Source organism: Nilaparvata lugens, chromosome Y (assembly GCF_014356525.2).
Source record: "Nilaparvata lugens isolate BPH chromosome Y, ASM1435652v1, whole genome shotgun sequence".
In the NCBI taxonomy this organism is placed as follows: domain Eukaryota; kingdom Metazoa; phylum Arthropoda; class Insecta; order Hemiptera; family Delphacidae; genus Nilaparvata; species Nilaparvata lugens.
Window position 1 is genome coordinate 2,341,220 of NC_052519.1, and position 26,091 is coordinate 2,367,310.

The 26,091-nt window shown below is 33.7% G+C and overlaps 2 protein-coding genes and 1 pseudogene across 2 annotated transcripts; 2 read left to right on the forward strand and 1 right to left on the reverse strand.

Annotated features, from left to right (window-relative positions):
* The window catches only part of LOC120355176, a 64,184-nt pseudogene extending 58,850 nt beyond the window's left edge, over positions 1-5,334 (forward strand).
* A 2,276-nt stretch (positions 5,335-7,610) lies between these two features.
* LOC120355177 lies at positions 7,611-9,333 on the reverse strand. The gene is made up of 2 exons (XM_039443501.1): positions 9,004-9,333; positions 7,611-7,985 (listed from the first exon to the last, which is right to left on the reverse strand). Exons 1-2 carry the CDS (start codon positions 9,331-9,333, stop codon positions 7,611-7,613), a joined length of 705 nt encoding a protein of 234 aa, XP_039299435.1.
* A 9,980-nt stretch (positions 9,334-19,313) lies between these two features.
* Positions 19,314-19,663, forward strand: LOC120355178 (V-type proton ATPase subunit G-like). The gene has a single exon (XM_039443502.1). It carries the CDS (start codon positions 19,314-19,316, stop codon positions 19,647-19,649), a length of 336 nt encoding a protein of 111 aa, XP_039299436.1. The 3' UTR covers positions 19,650-19,663.
* Positions 19,664-26,091: the final 6,428 nt, after the last annotated feature.

The window sequence follows — 26,091 nt, forward strand, 5'->3', positions numbered from 1 at the left end:
TGATCTCTATGAACATTTACAAGAAATTCTCGATTTGGATAAAAATAAAGAATGGGAAATTGGATTGATTAATTTCTGTACTTACAATAGCATTGCAAATGTTATAAAAGGTAAAAATTCTACCTTCAAATATGGTGATAAATTAATTGATCTTGATACGGGTGCATATGAAGTTGATGACATTATATTAGCTTTAAAGAGTAAATTGAATAGTGACGAAAAGAAACTTAATATAAGAGCTAACACGAATACTATGAAGCTCGAAATTCGTTCTGATAAGCCTATTGACTTTACATCATCTACTTCAATAGGAAAAATGCTTGGTTTTGATAATGTTATATTACAACCGAATAAATGGTATTATTCTCAGCATTTAGTTAGCATAACAAATATTGACTCTATTGTAGTTGAGTGCAATATAGCCTGTGGGAGTTACTCCGATGGCAAACAGAAACATATTATATACGAGTTCTCACCTAGAGTACCTAGTGGGTATTTGATAAATGAGACGCCTAATCCGATAATCTATATGCCTTTAAACACACATAGAATTCAAAGCATTAATGTAAAGGTAACCGATCAAGAAGGATCGTTTATTGATTTCCGAGGAGATATAATTACAATTGGACTTCACATTCGTGAAAAACAAAGAACTTGAAATGGAATTCCTCGTTTTCAAACCACACACTAGCATTTGCTCACAGAAGCTCATTAGAGACTCGAACGTGATAGAGTCAACACCTAAAAAGCTATGTGCTATATCAGCAAAAAGCGCGAGAATATTGGAAAAGTTGGGATTTATAGTAGATTGGCGTCATGTACGGCGCAGCAATTAGTGAAATTCTCGATGTCGAATCTCAACTCGAGTTCTATAATGATATTACTAAATTTCAGTTCCATACTCATACAGTATATTCGGGTCAAGAAATTAAACCTTCAGATGAAGCTCACATCCATGTGGCTTCTATGGATCAGTACAGTCTTCCATGCAAATCATTTATATTTATTGAGGGGGAGGTGAAGTGTACAAAACTAGCTGCGAAGGCTGGGGATGCTCCGATAGAAGCTAAGTATATATTATCCAGTAACCTCATTGGAAATCTCTTTGATGAAATTCGATATGAATTGGCTGGACAACAAATTTCTAAATCAAGACTAATTGGATTAACATCAACAATTAAAGCTATACTAGTGAAAAATATGTTTGATAAGAACACATATCACTTGGCCGGGTTTGACAGAGCAGGATATACACTGAAAGATAATAAGTTTACATTCTGTGTACCTCTTAAATTAGTTTTACCATTTTTTGAAGACTTTCAAAGAATAATTTTAAACTTGAAACAAGAACTTGTATTATTAAGATCGCCAACAGATCTCAATTGCATCGAGTCTACAGAAGCATCAAACGTTAATATAAAAATAACAAAGCTTCAATGGAGAATTCCCTATATTACTTTAGAAGATCATGTGAGGTTGAAATTTTTGAGATTGCTCGATGCTGATACACTGCTGAAGCTGAGCTTTCGTCATTGGGAGATTTCAGAATTACCAAATTTACAAAATAGCACTGTTCATTCTTGGGCAGTAAAAACTGCATCCCATCTCGACACACCAAAGTATGTTGTTTTAGCATTTCAAACAGATCGTAAGAATAAAATTAATAAATCAATCTCGGAATTTGATAGTTGTAATCTTCAAAATGCAAAGGTCTACTTGAACTCTGACTATTTTCCATATGAAAACCTCCTTGGTAAACAAGAATTGATGTACCGTATGTTTTTGGATTTTCCCTTGGCGTACTATAACCATAGTATCAATACTGAGCTTGGAACAGAGATTGATTTTGACACATTTTGTACTAAAACACCCCTGATTGTAATTGACTGTTCACATCAATCTTCTCATTTGAAATCCTCCACAGATATTAGAATAGATATGGAATTTAAGGAAGCTGTACCACCAAATACTTCCGCTTATTGCATTTTAATCAGTGATCGTATCATGGAGTACACTCCTCTTACTTCCATGGTGAAGGAAGTTCAGTAATTTCTCGATAGAGCACAAGCTATATAAGTATTGCATTTTTCAAATTTTACTCATTTGAGGTTTTAGCTTTGATTGGTTAACATCTAGAATGTCTTCTAATTCTGAGAAGAAAACACGCTCTATCGGGATACAGTGTGATCTTGATAAGGAGGAGGAGGAGGAAGACAGCATCTACTATGACTCAAGATGTAGTACACCTATAATGTCTTCTAATTCTGAGAAGAAAACACAATCTATTGACACACAGTGTGATCTTAACGCTGAACAAGACTTCTTCTCCTATCACTCAAGATGTAGTACACCTAAACCACAGGAGGAGAATGGAGGAGGAGGAGGAGAACAAAGGAGGACATTGGAGGAGGACAAAACAGCACAAGAGGAGGAAGAAACTCTCTCCTGTAAAAAATTTGCAACAGTCGACATGCATTGGTTCAAGGGGAATTTCAATCAAATTATCGTGAAAGAAATCGGAATCGTAGATCAGGTAAATAGCTTTGTTGTGTTACATTTCAAGTCGCCATTTGCAAAGTCGGAATTGAATGATAAATTGCGTAAGCAAGCAACATGGGCAGAGAACAATTATCACAAAATACGCTGGGAAGATGGTCATTTTATTTATACAGACAAATTATTGATATCTTATCTTGAAGGATATGATAAAATCCACACAAAAGGTACAGAGAAAGCTAAGTTTCTTAGAAGGTTACACAAAAACGTATGTTGTTTACCGGATGAAATTGAGAAACCAAATTTTAACTACTTTACAAGTTCTTGGTGTTATAATGCCTGTGAAATTCATCATCGCAATCCGCACGGTCGATGTGCGCTCTTCGCGGCGGTTCATTACAATACTTTGATAATGAAAAATATGGACTCATCTCCAAATTTCATGTGCGAAAACAATAGAATGCTTAGCATGAAAAAATGTCAATTCTATTCAAATACAGAAAAAAAAACTTTGCAAGATATGGCTTTTCTATAACGGACAAGTAATTCAATGTGTTTATTGTATGCAAGCATTGAAATATCATACTGCTCATGTATGTTGCATTGGAGGGAAGGCACAGGAACCGTTTAATTTCTCTATATTAGTACCGACATATGTATAGTTTCTTCATTTGCTCATCATGGACCCATGCAAGTGGATGCAAGCTGATAATGAATTGGGAATGAGGTTAGAACAGTCTATTGATTGGTATGATGCCTGTGAAATTGCAATTAAACATTCAACTCATGAAAATCATCATTTGGTGAAACAACTAAAAGACATTTTCTTAAACACAGTGAATTTGAACGATATAAATGATTATCTATGCTATTACAGACCCCATAAACTGTCTGTTAGTAAACTAATAGAAATTGAAGAGGAAGTGATGAACAATTGTAGTGAATCGTGTAAATAAATTTCTAGTGTATACTCGATTGTTTTCATTTTCCATTGTACCTGCAATGTCTAGGTTTAATCGTTCAGTATCGCTTTGTTAGTTGAGCTGTAAAGATCTCACATGCGTTGAAGCTCAATGCTATTTATAGAAGTGTGTAGTATAGTGTGCAGATACAAGTTCATTCAAATAGTTTCTTATCACGTTTTACCTGTACATACACTCAACTGAAAAATATGGTTGATTGTTATAGCTTTTCAAAGTTCAAGAAACTATCTCGTCTCTTGATGACAATTTCATTCAATGAATTTGATCTAATTGCAAAGAATATTAAATTTTCAACGGGTGATGAGGTGAGTGATCTTGCATTAACAAAAACAGAAAATCTTCACTTTCCAATTCTATCTGAAATTTTTGAATTACTCGCTATACTAGAAACCGGACATTTCCATTATGGTTGTTCAAATAATGATGAATCATTAGCTATTGTTAATAATTGTAATGATCTCTGGAAATGCTTATATGACATTGCCGATAAAAAATGTAAAAGATCATAGATCACTCTCTAAAGAGTTTAAAGATACATGTGTATTTGGATATACAAGTTCATTCTATGCATTAGTTATGATTGAGGAAACATTAAAAATATAATGTTCGTTGTGTGTACAACCCACAATTCAGCATGTACTTCACATCGTTGTCAAGAACATGTTTCAGTTAAATCTGAGAGTAAGATATTCATTTCACTTAAATCTGGCAGAAGTTCGTTTCACTTAAATCTGTGAGTAGATTGCCTCTCTCTCTCTCACATCCACCTCTCCCTCTACCTCCATCTCGACATCACAACCTACTGTTGTAGGTAGGAAGAAGACAGGTTACACAGACGTTGAAATAACGTTGATGCGTTTAACGATCGCGAAATGGTTGACACAATCTAAGAGCGAAATCCCGCACGCCTATTCCACACTGCAGGCCGAGATCGACTCGTTGTTAACGTTGTGTAAACAGTTGAAAAACGTTGACGTCAACGTTTCCGTCAACGATTTCGTTGTGAAAGCCGTTGCATGCTCATTGAAACAGTGTCCGTTCATTAACAAGTTGTACATTAACGACCAGATTACAGCTTATAAGGGGTTGATATTTTGGTGGCCGTTGTAATGCCCAACGGGTTGATAACTCCGATATTGAAGTCGGCGGATATGAAAACGGTTGATCAGATTTCGGAGGAGGTTCGGGAGTTGGCCGGTAGAGCGCATGAGGGTAAACTACAGTTACACGAATTTCAAGGGGGCAGTTTCACGATTTCTAATCTAGGTATGTTTGGGATCACTGAGTTTAGCGCTATCATAAATCCGCCCCAAATTGCGATATTAGCGGTGGGTGGGGGACAACCCTATGTAAAGCTTGATGTTAGAGCGGCAACGGTGATATCGGCAACACTGTCTTATGACGCGAGAGCATTGTCTGAAGGCGACGTTGCCGCTCTTATGGAGGTTCTGCAAGGTTATCTGGAGAATCCGGCCTCGCTTTTAGCGTCAGATAGTGCCTCACATGTGGTCAAGACTAAGGTTTCCGCTGAAGCTTATGTTTGAACAATGGTTCATCGATATTTTTGTAAATTATTGTTCAAATTTGATACAATTTTATGCCTAAGTTTGCTTCTGGAATGTATCATTGAGAGTTGTCTAAATAATTGTGGTATAATAGTCTTCCAAATTGTTGATGTAAAGATGAAGATATTATACCTAAGGTGACACTTGAATGGTGTATATAATGGTGGAATCTAGTAAATTCTTCTTGAATAATGCATTTGGAAGTGCTACATTGTAAATAGCAATAATTACCTCAGTAGTGTGAGAGATGAGGCTAAATTAATTAGGATGGAATTATTTCCAGTTGTACTGAAAAATATATAGAAATTTTTGCATCACCAATTTGATAGTTTTCAAGACGTTGAATTCATTAAGTTACATTAATAGTTTGAATTCGATACGTATTCAAAGGTACATAAATAATCGGTGATGGTACTTCGTTTATTAAATAGCCGCTAGGAACCTTTGTGAAAATTCGTAGATTATATGTTTTTGTTTTCCGTCAGAGTAACTTCCACATGCTAAATTACACTCGAGTACAATACTACCAATGCTTGTTATGTTAACCAAATGCTGAGAATAATGCCATTTATTTGGCTGCAAAACAACATTATTAAAACCAAGTATCTTTCCAATCAAATCAGTACGTGTTAAATCAATGGCTTTATCAGAATGAATTTCAATCTTCATAGTATTTACGTTTGGGCGTATAATAAGTTTATTCTTCTTCTCATCAATATTCAATTTATTCTTTAAAGATTTTATAATATCCTCAACTTCATATGCACCCATATCCAGCTCAATTAATCTATCGCCATATTTGAAACTGGAATTTGTTCCTTTGTTAATGTTTGCAATACTATTGTAACTACAAAAATTAATTAATCCAATTTCCCATTCACGATTTTTATCGAATTCTATAATTTCTTGTTAATGTTCATTGAGGTTACTTGTGTTAGATCTTAATGTAATAACAACCATCTTGTGTCTGTGCGTTCAGCACAAACACTTAATTACAACTGATTTGCAAGAAACAATAATGTAAGATGACCACAAAAATCGCTATTTAATGGTTGCATGTGCTCTACATTATAAAATATATTTTCTCCAATTTCTTTTTTCCAATATTTGTCCAATTCCTATGGCGGTTGTAAATTTCCAATTGGATCAAAATACCAAACATTGGAACCGACTTTTTTATATGCAACCCAATGTGTACCATCCTCGCTTTCCCTTGCTAAATTCACAATGCCATTCTCGTTTTTTAGAATTTTTTTGGGTAATGCATCTAGCATATATATACCTCTTAGCTGAATCTGTAATAATTTCGACCAATCAATCAAATCATAATTACTCAATTCTCCTTCAATATTCATGTCTTCTTCTTCTTCTTCTTCTTCCTACTCTTCTTTGTTGTTCTACGTTTCTTAACTTGAGGGAATAAACTCACTCCATATGATGATGGGGGTGGTGGTGGAGGGGGTAAAACTCTCCCCCCACTAATACTAGGAAAAGGCTTCAAAAAATACCCTTTTCCTGCAATATGCTTTTTCAACTGAGCTATAGCTTTGCGTCTAATATCATTACTATAACTTCTCCTCTCATTCTTCCCCTTCTTCTTCTTTCTCAAAGACCCACCAAACGCTGCTTTAGCTTTCATGACGTTTGTAACAAGATAGCTAAGTGCTTTCCCGGCAGGAGGTGTTTGAGGATTTTTGAAAATGTCCCATGCAGCATTTGCTAGAGCTCTGTCAGCTACCGCTCGAGTTTTATTATCGCTATTTTGCGTATATGCTATATCATGTACAAGCTCTATCTAATGAATTTATACCTTGATCACCTCTCTTTAACCTTTCATTAACCTTTGTGCCCGGGCCACACCACTGGTAGCCCCCCGGGAGGTGAATTTCCTCCTGCAGGTTATCAATTACCTTATTTAAAATAGTTGATGTCACATTACCTGCCAAACCTGACACACCTTTAAAAAGTTTTGCCGCTGAACTCAAGATTCCTTTACCTCGTTTCCTCGAACTCTGCTTTCTCCTACATACCATTTTCTTACCTTTCAACTCAATGGTTGAACATTAACTGAGGTTAATTAATCATTACATCAACTTAATCAAAAGAAAATTGAATTGGTTTAATTTTCAATCGAGTTGGAAATGAATTCACACCAGATTGCTATGATACATTGCTTGAATGATAAGAATATTATTTCAAGTAGCAAATAATCTGAAAAGGTGAATGCAATTTGAAAAGGGGGAGGCGCGCCCACCCACATCTGCAGGAACGCGTGCCAAAACAGATGTGGGAGGGAGCGAAGCCGCTTGACTGTACGGCTGTGTGTAGCAGTAAAGACTACTGAGCATGCTCGCAACAAACTATAAAAGGTGCGCTCACCTTATTTAAATATCATTCGCAACAGAGCAGGTGAACCAGCATTTCTTCTGTGTGTTTCTACTATTCATTGTGAACAGGTAAGAATTGAAAACAATTTTTATAGAAACAATATTACAATTTATTCATACATTCATCTATACAATTCGTAACACATAGGTTGACGAATTGTATACAGATATAAAAATTGTTATTTCTTAACAATTTTTATATCCGACCAATTTGCAGACTTATGTGTTACTAGCAACACATAATTTTTACAAGTTTTATTAAAATGTTGAATCTTTCCTGCGTCAATGCAGGAAGCGAATCTTTGAGGTAAATACACCTCACATTCGCTTCCTGCATTAACGATTTTTAAAATTACGCGATGGCCATGGATGTTCGTTTGCTCCCTCACGGCAACTATGGGGTAGGGAGTGCGCTCCTTCAATTCCCTCAGCGGGATCCATGGTTTCGGCTGAGCCTGGTTGATTAGTTGCACAAAGTCCAATTCATCCCCCGCTCGCCGCACCTCCTCTAGTAGTGGAACCATGGAGGAGTGGTCCTCCATACCAGCACGTTTCTGTTGAAAAATATTTGATTAGTGTCTTATTTGTTTCAGATTATACTGGAGAACTTGATCGATAGATTCACTACACAATCTCTACATCAGATTATTGTCTGAACTTGACATCATTGGATTGACATTCTCTACATAAAGTGAGTAATATCACTTATTGAAATAATATTTCCTTGCTGTCAAATAATTGATGCATGAACGTTCTGATCAGTTCAAATAATATTGGTAACAAATAATAGATGCATGAACGTTCTAATCACTTCAAATAATATTGGTAACAAATAATTGATGCATGATCGATTTCTTTAAACAATAATTCAATTTCTAATTGCTTCAAATAATATTGTAACAAATAATTGATGCATGAACGATCGGTTCAAATAATATTGTAACGAATAATTGATGCATGAACGTTCTAATCAGTTCAAATAATATTGGTAACAAATAATAGATGCATGAACGATTACTTAAAATAATATTGCTAACAAATAATTGATGCATGAACGATTGGTTCAAATAATATTGTAACGAATAATTGATGCATGATCGATTACTTCAAACAATAATAATATCTCATAATTCAATTTTTAATCAGTTCTAATAATATTGGTAATAAATAATTGATGCATGATTGATTACTTTAATCAATAATTCATATTCTAATTGCTTCAAATAATATTGTAATGAATCATTTATGCATGATTGATTACTTTAAACAATAATAATATCTCAAAATTCAATTTCTAATCACTTCAAATAATATTGCCATCAAATAATTTATGCATGATCGATTACTTTAATCAATAATTCTATTTCTAATCACTTCAAATAATATTGCCATCGAATAATTTATGCATGATCGATTACTTTAATCAATAATTCAATTTCTAATCACTTCAAATAATATTTCCTTGGTATCAAATAATCAAAGGCTTGTATGTGTACAGATTTTTCCCACGTTCGATTGTTAAAAAATCTGTACACATACAAGTTAATAATAATAATATTTGTTGGAACTAACCTTTGTTTGTGAGAAGATTGACTCGTCCTCATCCCCGCTAACTTCAGGCTCCTCAAACAGCAGCCTCTTCTTCGCCTGCTTCTGCTTGTTGGTCACTGTTGTCAGCACTGCTCGCCGCGGTGCCCAGGTAGCAGCTGGAGCTAGACGTTGAAGAGGGCTGTCTGGGATGATAATTTCCCCGTGTGGTGATGCTGGTTCCATGCTGAGCGGTGAGGGGACGGGTGCAGCAGCGGTCGACTCAGCAGTGAGGGCAGCTTTCCGCTGCCAGTAGTTGAGGATGCGCTGCGGTGGGCTATCTGGTAAGATGTATGAAGATGATGGAGAAATCATGATGCATGAAGTATACTTAAATCTGGCTCTGATGTAAATGATAATTTTCCTCTCATCACTTCTGTTTATATAGCATACGATTCTCTCTCTGTTCCAGGCTCGTGCAAGCGAGAGCGTGCTACAAGTCGAAAAAAAAATTCCCCTCTACAGCACGTGCTCCCACATGTAAGTATTCTCTCTCCTATTACAAAAAACTGACACTCAATCATTTTTCAAATAGCATCCATCTGTCAGTAGACAAAAAAAAAAATCTTGTCTAGAACTCAGCATGGGACGGTGAAAGCACCTGCTAGAAGTTGAAATCCCCCATGTCAACTCACTCAAGCATTCTCGGTTGAGTTCTTTCACAACATAGAGCTCACTTTTTTGAATAGCATTCTCGATTGATTTCAGTTCATTTCATTGTTTTCACAGCATTTTCTTACTTCTCAACTTGAGTTCCACACCTCATAAACAGTTGAGGTCTCATTGAGGCAACAATACCTGAGAGGAAGCTACAGCTGAGAGGAGCCACCTACACACTCGAGCACACAGCCATCACATGTAAGTACATTTTACTTTGATTTTATCCTCTGTGGAGGAGAGGAAAATTGTCCTCGGAGGACAATTTTTGTCCTCAGAGGACAGTTTTTGTCCTCGGAGGACAAAAAACCTTCTACAATATACTGCATGCATGCAATTTTACCTCATCTTTACGATGCGGTATATCCGGAACATCCAACCCCCGCTCTTATTTCTCACACTCTCCATATAAACAAAACAGTAAATGTATTACTTTTTCAAATGGATTCTCCATAATATATTTGCAATAGACACATTGCAGATAGAATGGATTTTTATGTAAGAAATAACCATTTCTCGCAAAATACTCAGCTTTATTGGATAATGATTTACAAAAGTCACAATGTAGATGATGCTTTTCAAAATACTCTCCTTGAACGGATGAATCTTCTACGCGAGCACGCACCCATCACATGTAAGTACATTTTACTTTGATTTTATCCTCTGTGGTGGAGAGGAAAATTGTCCTCGGAGGACAGTTTTTGTCCTCGGAGGACAGTTTTTGTCCTCGGAGGACAAAAAACCTTCTACAATATACTGCATGCATGCGATTTCACCTCATCTTTACGATGCGGTATATCCGGAACATCCAACCCCTGCTCTTCTTTCTCACACTCTTCATATAAACAAAACGGTAAATGTATTACTTTTTCAAATGGATTTTCCATAATATATTTGCAATAGACACTGGATCATTAAGATGGATTGGCTTGTTAGATAAAATTGTTAAAGATTATAATAATACAGTACATTCCGTTATAAAGTTAAAGCCTTCTCAGGTAAGAAAGAAACATGAACGTCAAATTCTTAACGAGTTGAATAAACGTAAATTGAAAGCTTTAAAGGGTAAAAAGATAATCAAACCATGCTTCAAAATCAATTATATAGTGAGAATTAGTAAACAAAGACCTATATTCGATAAATCTTATACAATTAATTGGAGTCCAGAGCTCTATAAAGTTATATCAGTTCATGCAAGCATTCCACCTACTTATGAATTGAGAGATTTAAATAATGAAAAAATCTTAGGTAAATTTTATGAACAAGAATTAAAGAAATCAGAGTTAACTTTAGATGAAATGCAAGTTCATCTTGTAGAGAGAATATTAAAGAAAGTTGGAAAGCGTTATCTCGTAAAGTGGCTCGGTTTTAGTGAACTGTCTTGGATAGATAAGAGTCAATTACTAACTAAGTAAATATTTTACAATTGATTATATACGCTGATCATTCCAACTTATAGTTTAATATGTTTCCAGATATGACCTGTCGAACGGAATCATTTGATGAATATATAAGCTCAGTATATATTATAAATAGACATTTTAATGAATTACGTAGTTATATTATAAATAAGAATATAGTTGATAGACATCGAAGATGTGAATTAAAGGAAATTCCTGAATTTTGCTATTGTAATTCATTAGGTTGGTTGAATATTCAAATGTATTATTTCATTGATGATAGGTTAACAGATAAAAACATTGATAGTGTAAGATTTACATTTGAAATTATGAAAATGTGTGGCGAATCAGCATTGTTGTACAAACTATAACTCTAACTTTTTTACAGAAATCATGATGAACTCGTTAATTGAGGAGAAAATAAAACTATTAAATACTAAAGCTTTGAATGTGAAAATTAATTGTAATAATAATAGTTATACTTGTAGAGGTTTAAGGAATAAATGTATTAGTTGTAAGTTACGAATAAATAAATGCAAAATTATTATAACTATTGACAAAAGTTTGAAAAATAAAGACGATATTGTACAAATTTTTGATTATCGCATACCATATTTAATGAATGTAAACTATATACTTGAATTATGTAAAGAATTATCAAAAATAAATGCTGTATAATGTTTCTCATTCTATGTTGATTTATTGAATTAAACCAAGCTACTCTAGTTGTAAAGGTATGTGTAAGTTAGAATAATATATGAAGCCGGTTCAGTCTGATTAAGTATGTACACATATAATTGATTGAACAGTAGTAAGGAAGTCTTCATACTAACAACATAGAATATTATGGTAGAAGAGAAAGATATTTCAAAAAAAAAAAAAAAATAAAAATGGATTAGCTATTGTCGACTTTGATGAATTGGTTATTAGTTCTTGTTCCACTGAACAGGAAAATAAAAATAAACATGGAAGTTTATTTCCTAGCAATGTTAGAGCATTAATTGTAGGCTCATCAGGATGTGGAAAATCGAATCTAGTATTGAATTTAATTTTTAATACTGATGGACTTAGTTTCAGTCATCTATATCTATTCAGTAAAAGTTTGAAACAGGATAAATACATATTTCTGGATAAAGTATTTTCTAAATTAAGTAGAGTTAAGTTTATTAAATCAAGTGATACGATTAATATTCCACATCCAACCAAAATAGCAAAAGATAGCTTAGTTATATTTGATGATCTTCAAACAAGTAACCTACCAATAATAAAAAAAATTTATATCAAGGAAAGAGTTTAACATTGAAAAAGCAACATTGGTAAGCTTGGAAAATTTAAATACAACAGTAGAAACAATCAAAAGTTTTTTTCCAGAACTAGTATATGAAAACAGAGATTTTTAGGATAGATTGAATTCAGCATTTATCAGTAATAGCGAGAAATCGAATTTTATATCAAGGAAAGAGTTTAACATTGAAAAAGCAACATTGGTAAGCTTGGAAAATTTAAATACAACAGTAGAAACAATCAAAAGTATTTTTCCAGAACTAGTATATGAAAACAGAGATTTTCAGGATAGATTTTATATCAAGGAAAGAGTTTAACATTGAAAAGCAACATTGGTAAGCTTGGAAAATTGGTAACTAGAAAAATCTGTTTGAGTCCTTATGATGATAAGAGATATATTGCTGAGAACGGTGTAGACACTTTACCTTTCGGACATTATAGAGTGCCAACTGTGAACTGATTGCTCAGTATGTGCTATGACAAGCATCCAACACCACTGATTTCGAGTTGTAAATATGAATATTATTAGATCTAAGATAGCATTAGAACTTCATAGTGTACCACGCATTAACTATCCCACTCGCAAATATGAGTTGAAAAGTGAAAAAGACTTGCTTCAAGTCGATCTCATTGAGATGACCAGTTTATCACGTTTTAATAAAGGTTATAGGTATATCTTAGCTGTTATTAATCGTTTTTCAAAATTCGCATATTGTGTACCATAAAAAGACAAGTCAAGTCAATCTGTATTTGATGCGCTTGAGCCAATTATTTCTAAAAATAAGGGAGTTAAGTTGTTCCAATCAGATCAGGAAACAGAATTCTTTAATTCAAAAGTTAAAGCGTTATTAGATAGATACAGTATTAAACATTATCATGTTTTTACCGATAAGAAAGCCTCCATAGTTGAAAGGTTTAATAGAACAATTAAAGCAAAAATTTATAGATATTTAACTGAGCGTGGAACCAAAAACTGGATATCAGAGCTAGACAGTTTGGTTCGTGATTATAATGCAACAATGCACACTTCAATTAGAATGAAACCTAAAGATGTGAGGAAGAAAGATCGTAATCATGTTTTAATGTCTTTGAATTCTGCATTCAATAGATGATATAAATTGAAAAATTCAAAACCGAAATTTAAGCTAGGAGATGTTGTACGAATCTCAAAGAAAAGAGTTCTTTTCGATAAATCTTATAAATTGGAGTGCAGAGTATTTTGTAATTCATTCTATATTTCCTTCTCAACCTGTAACGTATAGCTTGCGAGATCTAAACGGAGAAGTAATTAGTGGTAGGTTTTACGGAGAAGAAATTAAAAAAACAGAATTAAACGAATTGGAGAGACAAGTATATCTGATTGAAAAAATATTAAAGCGTGACAAAAAAGGATTGTATGTTAAGTGGATTGGATTTTCAATGCCTAGTTATATTAGTAGTAGTCAACTATTAGATGAAAAATAATCTATTGTAATACATTCAGTGTAAATAAGATTTGGTGTAAATATATATAGCTCTTTATCCTTCAAAAAACGCTTCTCATTTTAATCCAAAGATTCGTAATTTGCTAAGGCTTAGGGAACAGATGCATTCTAGTAAAGAGGGTGCGGGAAAGAGAGGGAACGATATGTTGAAGTGAGCTATCAGTGGGGGAGCGAAGCTGCTGCTGTGATAAGCCGCCTCCTCATCACCCTCACTGATAACTTATGAAAAATGATTAGTTCCTTATCAGATCACGTGCTGCACACGTGTCTAACATGATCCCAATAGTAAATTTCGACAATGTTATAAGAGAGAAAGAAATGCCAACATGGTGTAAAAATGGTAAGTTGTTACCTCATAATGCGAGGATCCTTATAATATGCTCTTCAGGGTGTGGCAAGACCAATTTGCTATTTAATTTAATTTTTTCAAAGAATGGGTTGAGATTTAAAACTATATACTTGCATACAAAGAGTGAGTATCAAGATAAGTACTTGTTTTTGAGAAAAGTCTTTTCAAAAATGAAAGATGTTGAATTTCATATAAACAGCAATTGTGAATCTATACCTCACCCAAACAAAATATCACAATATTCTTTAGTAATATTTGATGACTTCCAACTTAATCATGTACCTCAAATAAGAGAATATTTTACTATGGGACGACATCGTAATATTGACACTGCATATTTAATTCAGAGTTATGGAGCTACACAGAAAAATTTCACTAGGGACAATGCAAATATGATTATAATCTTCAAGATAGATTTATTGAGTCTAAAATTAATTCACAGAGATCATGTTGGAGGAGATATTTCTTATAAAGATTTCGTTAAACTTTGTCATAAAGTTTGGAATCGTGAACCTCATAATTTTGTAACTATTATGAGCGAGTGTGGAATTAATAGCGGCAAGTACCGAGATTTGCTCGATACGTTTCTTACCGTTCAGTAGAGATTAATTCTTTGTGCAGTCATGTTGTCTAAAACACGCAGCAGGAAGCTGAATAGAAAGAACGTTGGTTTAATCGAAAAGATTAAAAAATTGAGAAAAGTAATCAGCGACAAGCATAAAAGCTTAGTTAATTTTGAAAAACGATCGGAGGAATACAATAGGAAAATACTGTCGCCGTTGATAGAGCCCATAATTGAACAAATCTAGTTTTCACTCTAATCATGGTGTAAAAAAGTAAGAGCCAAAAGAGGAGAGTATGGAGATTGGTGATGAACAGTCGAGTTATGATAAAAGCTATAAGAGTTCAACAGACAATCTTTTAAGCTCGACTAAATTTGAGAACAGTTTACTTGGTTCTAGTAAAAACGATGATGTGCTGTCACAATATCTAAAAACGTTTCATGCGGAAAAATTGAATAATTCAATTAGTTATGGAATTTCATACAATTCTAAAGATGATGTGTATTATATTGGAAATCAGCAAGTAATATTCGACGATGGTTATATAGATATTAATAATGAAAGATCTCGTTTAACACACGGTCTACTTGAGTTATTATTCAGTTCAAGACCGAATTCGAATCTTTATAATCAGAGAGATCTGGATAAGTATAAAAAAATCTTAACACTTACAGGCATACATTTAGATCGAAGAGGCTATGTTAACCGAAATCAGGGAATTAAATCGCAAATGATTCAGAAATTATTTCCCAGTAAAAAAATTAGTAAAAAGAAGGGATGGGGTTTATTGAAATTTGCAAAAAATAATTCTCATGATAGAATTTATCAATACTTTGATAATTTTGACAAATTAGTGGAAAGATTAAATTTACTCTATTCCTCAAAAGCTTCTGGCAACACTGGACATGATGTTGAGATTGCGTCTATATTTGAAGAGCTAAAAGAAGCAAAACTAATTTTTTAGTGTTACGATGACTCTGCATCGATTTGGTCGAATTGATACACCTAGTGCTGGGGCTGCTGTTGCTAATCTTACGTGTGATATTGACTCAATAATGCAGAAGATAATCGAATCGATAAATCAACAAGGAATCAGCGAAGCTGTGAAATTTTATTTAGATTCACAAATAACCAAACTCGTTTCGGAAAATACAAAGAATATTGGAGTGAGCATAATTGAAAGAGAACATATTCTAAGTACATTACAAAATTTTAGTGCTAATATTGATAAAGCTATTGGAGAGAGAACTCTAACTTTAGAATCTGCTCTAGGAGAAGTGAAAACTTTAACAGACAGCTTTTCATCCCAGTTGGTGAGTATTAACAACGATAAAGTTGATAAAGCTTATTTAGATGAGAAATTAAAAGCCATATCAGATAAAATTAAGAATTTGGAGATGCTGGACAGAAACTATCTCAATACTAAATTAAAACAGCTTAGTACAGAAATTTTTACTAAAGTAAATGAAACACACCCATCGCCAATTGATAAGCAATATCTAGAATCTACTTTGCAGAAATTGACTAGTTCTTCATTAACAAAGGAAGAGTTTGAAAAACGATTATCTGAAATGGCGAGTGCAATAAAAGCTAATATTATGGATGGTATTGAACAATTCATCACAAAAGATGCTATTGCTATTCTGATTAATCAAATTGCAGAAAAGTATGCAACTAAAAATGATATAGGAGATTTTATTAAGAAAAACGAGATGGAAGTTGCAGTGAAAAGCGTTTGTGATGAAATAGCTGAGGCAATTAAAAATTCGGAAGAGGGATCTGTTATGAGACTGCAATGTTCGGCTGCATTCATAGATTATCTTAATTTATTCATCCACAGGGTAGCTTACGATATTGTCAGTGGTTATGCACGTGTTAGTTTTAATATGAATTGGATAGAAGCTAAACAACATAACCTTTCCGAAAGCCAGGTCGCGGAAATGATAACCTCTAAAATGGTGTTGGCACAATATAAAGGGTTTGTATTAACTCCGAAAACATAAAATCTCAAAAAGACTGGTAAGCGGTGTAACGCGTAGCTGCAAAGATCAGAGTGCAGATCATGGTTTCACTTTAATCTGGCAGTAGAGTACGCTCGATCAAAGGAGAGTTTAGAAAGGTGTTGTTGAAATTCTCCTTCTCTAGCCTTTCGTAACGCAAAGATTGCTGCACAGAGAGAAGCATATGGTTTCACTTTAATCTGACAGTATAGGAACGGTCGATCAAAATGGAACTTAGTTAGTCGTTGTCTGTATTCTTGCTTCACTCGCCTTTTGTAATAGAGAATAGCAAAAAAGAAATTTAGAAGGAAGGGTGCCAGTAAGAGATGGAGTGAGTAAAAGAAGGAGAGAGCAGATGTGCCATCTGGCTAGACGGGTGAGTTGTGCAATCTCCGACTGCTGCTTGTGAGAGACAGAGAAATGAGGGGCGTATCGCAATTTCTCTCTCTAAAACCTTGAGCCGAGCGCTGGCTTGCGCTACCCATTAAGTGTTTGTCATCATCATGATAAGGAAAGTGGGGGGCGTAGCACGTGATGTACTTTCATTAAGGACACAAAGACACACACTTGTCACTTGCCTCTAATCGCTCAAGCTAATAAGATCAAAAATGAGTGAGAATTTTGATTGTACAAGTTTCAATGAATTCTCAATTGAAGCAGACCCACAAGCCAATTGGGGTTTTGACTGTTTTCCTTTTGATTGGTTTGCAGTAACAAAAGTTACATTTCCCGATAATGGTGAAATTCATCTTAAAATTACCGATATTGATAGTGAAGGCGATTTTACATACACTATTGCATTGCCAAAAGAGTATTCACTAGTTTTAAACAAGCATAAGCTCAGAAGTTTTAATTCTTGCTCGTGGGAACTGAATGTTAGTGGAAATAGAATTTTCCTAAGAGAATTGCACAGTGAATGTAGAGCTTGATTTCCCCCAAGTGAAATAGGTCTGAGGATATCTATACCTATTTTTGGATATGCTAGCTCATTCTAAATTCACTATAGATATTCTCGGAGAAACACTTTAACAATAACGCCTGCGGTTTGTACAGCACATGAAAATTCAATATAAATTGATTGAGTTTTCTCAACTGTAAGGTGGAAAGCAAACCATTATTATTATTAAGCATTAGATGTAGAAATATGCATTCACTTTAATTTGACAGTATAAGTTATTAGATGTAGAAATATGGATTCACTTTAATTTGACAGCATTAGATTATTAGATGTAGTAATATGGATTCACTTTAATTTGACAGTAGAGAATTTGAGAATGGATTCACTCTAATCTGTCAGTAGAGAATTTTTCCCTCACTCCCCTCACAGGGAAATTATTTTTTCCCTCACTGAGAGAGAGAGAGAGAGAGATCACTCTCTCCTTCTTCATACCCCTCGTCCTCACTGGGGGAGGGGAAGATTAGATTAGATAAGATAAGATAAGAGAGAGAGGGAGAAGGAGAGGGAGAGGGCGAGGGAGAAGGAGAAAGAGAGGGAGTGAGAGAGAGAGAGAGAGTGAGAGGGGGGAATCTATTTTTAGAACACCCCCACCCTCCGGTGGAGGGGGCGGTGGGGGGAGTTTGTGCAAACTCGTGGGAGGGGGGAAGTTTGCGCAAAAAACGCGTCAAAACTCTCTTACTATGCCTACTTTTATTGTGTATCATTTTTTGAATTTCACATTTTTCCTTTAATTTTAAACAGCTGCTTGGAATTTCATGCAAAAAATATAAATATTTATATCAGATTGAAAAGAGTATTTCAGGGAGAAAGTTTTTCTTGATCACTGAAATATTATAGTTTCTGTGTGTTGAAAAGTTTCTGAATTGCTGAAATAACAAACACTGTTCAGTCTCTTAAAGAGTTTTATACAGTTTGAAACTAGATATCCCAGCACAAGCTATCAACCATTACAGTACCAAACCTACATAACCTGAAGATTTCAAGATTTGACTTGGTGGCAATATAGTGCTAAAGAAGGTAGACCACTACCATATACCGTCCTTTTTCGTTTTGACTTTGCAAAGACTTATACACTTTTTATGCATACAATAAATAGGTACTTCTTTATAAAAATCGTTTGCGACTTGTTTTGAAACTACCTACTTGATAATTACTACTCTTTAATTTTGGATCTAAAGAGTTCAAAGTTTTCCTTATTCTCCTCTTCAATGCTTCACCGTTATGAGACAGAATAATAGTTTTGATAAAAGTATGAAGCAATGATGATTTGCTGAAAACAATGTTAATTCAATCAAAACAATTACTTCGAGATTGTCTCTTTGATCACTTAGTGATTAAGTCCCCAAAATAACAATTGAATTGATAATTCAATAACAATTTTGATTGGAGAGGTGTAGGTTTGAAGTCAAAATAATAATTAATAATCAAAAATTTTAAAGTCAAGATAATAATCCAATTGATAATTCAATAACAATCTTGATCGAAGAGGTCTAGTTTTCAGTACCAGTACTCAATATCTTGGAGACCTCCACTAAGTGATTGACGATTTATAGTATTTATACTGACTTCTCTTCATAGCAAGTGCACCGTACGTTTTACGATGACGTCAGTTCCTGTAACACCCTGCATCAGGCAGTTATTAGACGCCGAGAAAATAGCTGCAGAAAAAGTCGCCGAAGCAAAGAAACATCGCGAGCGAAAACTAAAGCTGGCAAAAACGGAAGCTTTGGCTGAAATAGAGCAGTATCGGCAGGAGAGAGAAAGGGAGTTTCAGAATTTTGAGAATAAGCATGCGGCTCTTCGCGCCAAAATTACGGCGAGAATCGACATGGAAACCAGGAAGAAACTGGACATTATGAGGTCCACAGTTACTCGCAATAGGAAAAGCATGATTGAGAAGATATTGGAACTTGTTTTTAAAATTCCTGAGTATTAAAATGTTTGCTACAATTGAAAATTGATACTTTTATTAATTTTCTTTACATAATAATAATTCATTTATTTGATCCATATAGGTACATAAATATAAGATCTTGTCAAACATAAATTTACACAGAAGTTGTCGTCAAGTACAGAGTTAAAATATAATAAATATGAAAAATTAATTTTCATTCTATATCTCCTTACTTTCTTATACAGAGTGATTCAAAAAGACCACAACTTTGAAAATCTGTATTTAATCAAGGAAACATAATAGATACTTGGTTTGTAAATCAAAATGGAGAGTATTAAATTAAGTTTTTCCCCACTAGAAAACAAGTTCACAAATGTTCAATGTGACCCCCTCCAGACACTCGAGTGATGTCAATACGATACTCGAACTCGTTGCACACCCTCAGCAGCATATCGGGCGTAGCAGTTTGTATAGCTGCTGTTATTTCTTGTTTGAGCTCCTCAATGTTAGCTGGTAGAGGCGGTCGATACACCTTATCTTTAACGTACCCCCATAGAAATAAAATCGCAGGGGGTGAGGTCAGGGCTTCTTGGAGGCCAGTGATTAAGTGCTCTGTCTCGAGCTGCTTAGCAGCCGATCCATTGCTAAATGAAACTATCCTTGGATAGTTTTCATTCAAATAGGCACGGACAGATGAGTGCCAATGGGACTAAATAAGGAACTAAAAAAACTTCAGAGTTTCCTCAAATCGATGACTGATAGTGCTTTACTCTCCGTTTATTCTTTGCAGAGTTATCAATTTTCAAAGTTGTGGTATTCTTTTTGAATCACGGTGTATATTTTTTAAAAAAGCATATCATTAGAAATGACAAAGAGTCTATGATACTGTAGCTTGAAACCTGCTAATTAAAGAATATTTTTCAACTTTCATAATTAAAATTGAAGCTTCAAAAGCAAAAAGATAATTATATCATATTTAAAAATATGACAGCATGGGGGTACACCTATGACCCTCTGTGCCAAATGCCAATGTGGTCAAATTCAATCAATATATCACCTGACACCTGAGTGTCCACAATACTCATATCATGGAGGGCTGACTGAAGCTCATGCTGCTGGAGAAGAGGCAAGTCAGTTGCTCCAGAACATAATTGAGTCTATTAGTATTTAATAATAGTGAAATTATTATTAACCTTGGTCTTTGAATGTATATACATATAGCCTAATAATATTTTAAAAATATTAATCCTATACCTTACTATATTAAACGAGCAACTTCTGTTTATATGTTTAGATGTTCATATGTTTGTATTTCACCGGATATCGAAAACGGCTCTAACGATTCTCACGAAATTCAGAACATAGTAGGTTTATAATATAAAGACTCGACTGTACTAGGTCTCATATATCCCTGGGAAAGCTCGATGAAGGACATTAAAAGGATAATTATTATTATTCATCCTTGGAAAAACAGCTGAAAATGACTATTTCGTCATCTGTTGGTGATGGAAGTGAGTGAGCGAGTTCATGTGTGTGGGACTGTGTCAAAATTATAACTCAGCTGTTGAACTTTTGTAATCATTCAATCAGGTACTTAGTGCCGGTTGCAAAAAAAACCGGGTTATTTCCAATCCTGATTAATTCCAGTAGATCCATCTTTTTGAAATGGTCTTCTCTGATTTGGTTCACGTGAAGTTAATCAGGATTAAAATTTAACCGGCTTTTGTACAACTGGGCCTTTGTGAGGGAATTTTTTGCATTCCTCTGGGAATTAATCTCAATTTACTGTGATTAGATAGAACATTTCTGTATGAATGTTATTATAGTTTCTTCTTTCGTACTGTAATAGATTTCTTATGCTTTTGTATTCCAGAGCGAAGCTCGGACATCGATATTATAATTCTTTAATTACCCAAAACACCTTAAAATAATCATTACTTCTCACATCAATCTTAAGGTTGATATTCAAAAATATATGAGTAGCTCATCCAACCTGTGAGATTTCATTTTTTGCTTCTTAACTCTGATGGCTTTATAATGGACATTAAATTTGGTATACATTTTTAATTTCTATGCTCCATACTAGAGTAACATATTTCATGAATATTTATGAAATTACATCATATTAGGTACCCTTATTTTATAAATAAAAACAAGTAGCCGTAGCCCTGAATACATATATCATACATTTCATAAATATTGTAATGCTGAGCATTGAACTACCGTACCAAATGCTACTATACAGTACTTTATAATTTTAAGTATTCTTTAACCTGTACTATATACATTATCATAGAGAAACAATAGCGTAAGTAGATATCCCATGGTATAGGGAGTTCATGTCGTAACTTTTACTGTTATCTCAAGCCGATAGTCCACGTAGTTCTTTCCCTTGAAGCTGTGTGATACTGGTAGTCTCTCATATTGTGCCATTCATACACTCTCACCACGACAAAACATTAAAAATTGACAGTAATCGGCTTGAGATAACAATAAAAGTTACGATATAAACTAACTCCCTGTACCATGGGATATCTACTTACACTATTGTTTCTCTATGACATTATTCTCCCATGTACAATCTGATTCACTTGACCTGGGTGATACGGTGAAGAAGATATACAATATTATTACTCCTGTTGCATATTCAAATATGTATTTAATAATATTCAAACATGAATATATTCTGAACAAACGTTAGTTTCTTCTTTTTCATGTCAATCTTATATATATATATATATATATATATATATATATATATATATATATAATATATATATATATAGGTTCATTCCTTAACACAAAGTTGGTCTTTTGCATAAATCTTTACAACTCATGTTGGTACGTTCGCGTAAGATGGTCCAAGCATCTTTAGTAGCTCCACAGACCTATCATGTGATGGCGTTTGCGTAATGGAGTATTATAGTTCACTCCCGTGGGTCTGAGTGTTCGCGCCATTTATTCAGACTGAACTTGATTTGAGGTTATGTATTGAAGTTGGCGCCATTTCTGTTGTGAATGGAATATTCTTGTCTAGTCCTTGTCTGTCAGCTGTCTGTTGTCTGCAGACAGTGCAGAGTGAAAGTGATATTGTGTTTTGTGTTGTTGTGATTGTGTCAAAATGTCCAAAAAGATTATTCAAGCAGTGATAAATTTTTGAATTCAACTTTGAAAGGTAAGTCAGTTATAGAATTATAACTTGTACTTGAATTATTATAATTACTTGTACTATTTAGCTTGCTTCTTTTACAATTATTTCCTTATGAGATTTAGTAATGCTTTAAGGTTATTAACATTTTGAAACGAAATCAAGAATAAAACATATCAAAAGTAGAAATTAAAAGTAAACCGCATCACTACTCACAGAGTGTATGTAATTGAGTGATTGGAAATAAATAAATGTAACAAAAAATAAAATCGTAAATGTAATTCCTTCATTTCTATCACTACTTACAAGCTCAACTAATTCTGCACAAGAATCTTATTCTATTAGGATATATACAATAAATATATACCTGGATAGAATTGGTAAGAAGCTCATTGGCAATGAAATTCTCAATTGTATAAATAAATATTTAGATCATAAAAGTCAAGTTAGTCCTAAAATCATTCCTCTTCAGCCATGCAATTTTTCATAAATAACTCTTTTAATAGGTCTAAAGATAGGAATGGATATTTATTTATTTATTCAATCAATGAGAATTACTCAACTTACAGAAAAGTACCACAGGCTTATACGCCCAAAACGGTTCCAATTCTAATTTATACAACAGTCCAAATGTAGCTAGGTTATGTGATAGTGATATGCAAACAATACCAATCCTGGGCCTAGGACTAATGATGAATAAACAGCTAATGAAACTTTTCTAAACACCATATCTTTGAATGTCCAGGGTATATCAAACAAATAAGAATATATTTCCCTCTTATTATGTTATAAAACTATAGCCTAATGCTAGGATAATTACTGTTGCTGAACACTGGTTAACAAACGATGACTGTAGCTGTCTCACAATACCTGACTATGAACTTGGGTCATCTATGAACTTGCCTTATAGAATTATCAAGTTTATTAGAAGGAATATATTGTAGGATACTTATAGTATGAATTCATATTCATACGCATACTTTTCAATGTATGATTCATTTTCATTAAATTCATTATTATTGAATCATGAAGAGTTGATTTTCCCTTTCACAAATAAATAAAGAATGAGAGTTCTACAATAAGTACCATTGAGAATTCCTCTTACAAATAATTGAATTAGAATATGTGTTTCAGAATACGAGATCAAGTATTCAATACAATTATTGAGAATTCCTCACACGCAATCCATGCTTTAATATAATATTCGCCCTTATATTTTTTGTTATAGTTTTCAATTAGAAAGATTCAACCAGAAAACTATTTCCTCATCAAGTATGTGAAAGCCATAATTTTCCTGAAAAAAGAGTTCCTCCTAAGGGATTAGGCAAGAAGTTCTATTGATTCTACATATGATATACAGTACACAGACAAGATAAAGGATTGTGAAAGAAATAATAGTACAATCAATGTTTCATGTTCTTAATACCTTATTCAATGATCGATTTATCGAATTCATTAGCATTGAGTAATTGAATTACAAAAGAGCCAGGAAAAGCATGTTAATTTTCAATAAGAGAGCAACAGGTATTCGATGTAGGCTCTTACAAAATCAATCATTCTGAAAGATCCAGTCGTCCAAGAGTATTGAATTTCTAAAAAAAATTAAAGATAAATATTGTATGAGTCGTAGGAGATGTCGATGGGACTTGAAAGTTATTTACTTTTTGAGAAAAAGACTTACAAAGCTGCTAAATTTAACATTGGAAATATAGGAAGAATAGATATTTAGAGTACCAATGATGTCACACTGATCATCCGACTCTGATCATTAAAAGATCGAGATGCACGTGGCCAGTACATTGTATTCCAAGTAACTTGGTGTTATCTACAGCTTCCACTTTTATAGAGAGATAAAATGAATGCATATTGTTTGAACTTGCCGGTTCAAGTTCAACTACCCAATAGCGTTGTTACGCGGGAAAAGTTATCCAATTCAGTTCCTTGGCGGGCGACAGCTGAACGAAGCGCGACTTTTGAAAATTTCTGCCTAGCGTCACAACTCTCATAATAATTATGTTTTTTCGGCTTAGGAAGGTGAAGGAGTCATGGGAAAATTCTACAAAAAGTCGTGAACGTTTTTTCATATATTTGAGATTCTTCTAAATTTTCAAATAAATCTGTCCAAATTTAACAAAGTTATAAGCATTTTCAAATGTGATGCTGGTTAAGAATAAAAATAGAGTAATATCCGTATTCCCTACCAAACATTCAGCTGAACTTTGAGTTCTCATTTTATTCTATGGAAAAATGAATGCATTTTTAGCATTTCTGAGCTTGGAATCATATTTTTCAAATGTTTCTTCATATCTTTATCCAATCAGGTACAATTTAGATAATATACAGTGATGCAGTAATTAAGATTTCTATTACATAAATACATACATTACATATATAAATTAATAAATATATACATTATATAAATTACATACTTGAGTATATTCTTACCATTGAACGGACCAACACGAATTGTAGAGATTTAAACAAAAGATCCACCTTGTGTTAAGGAATGAACCTACACTTCTATGGATGAATACTTCGTATACAAATCAATTAATATCAGATAATTTGATAATATTCTAGAGATTGGAGTTAGACTCACTAATATTCTATAAGGAATAATTGTCATACATGGAAGATGTTGGAGTACATTTCTCATTATAATGTAAATGTAATAACAGTTTGTAGCATTCGATGTTTTAATGATTCCAGTAGTCCTTCATTATTGTACTTTCTTGTGTATGTCACTGCAATAAACTGAATTTATTGATACACGAAATAATTCTAAAATCAATATAACAATAGGCAGTGTTCGGTAAAGATGGTATTGTGATTAAAATTCATTCAAAGACCTGGCATGCTGCCCAAAAGTCTTCATTCAGTTTTAACAATCAAAACCTTGATATTATTCCAGCAAATAAGTATGAATTCCACGGCCATTCCCCAATTTTATTCAGATGTTCATACCTTAAGATTAGTGTGGTTAATTTCTGATGACAAAGTCGAAAACATTTTTTTTAATTTCCAATAATTGATAGATACCCAAAAGTCAAATTCTTTTATATTAACAGCCCATTTTTTATATTCTCAAGAGAAGGGATGTTTAAAACCTTTATGGTCGCTCACACCATTAGCATCCACCGACCTTGCCATCCACTGAAGCTTGCAGCTCCTGAACACATGCCTTGTATCCCCAAAAATTCCCTAATGTAATGCTTTTTGTCTGTCATCTTGAACTTGAAAAATTTCATTTTGTGAAAACTGTACTTGTTCTATAGTTGTTATTGTCTCTAAGGGCCATTTGCACAGTGACAGTTTAAACGAAAATTCCATCTTAAA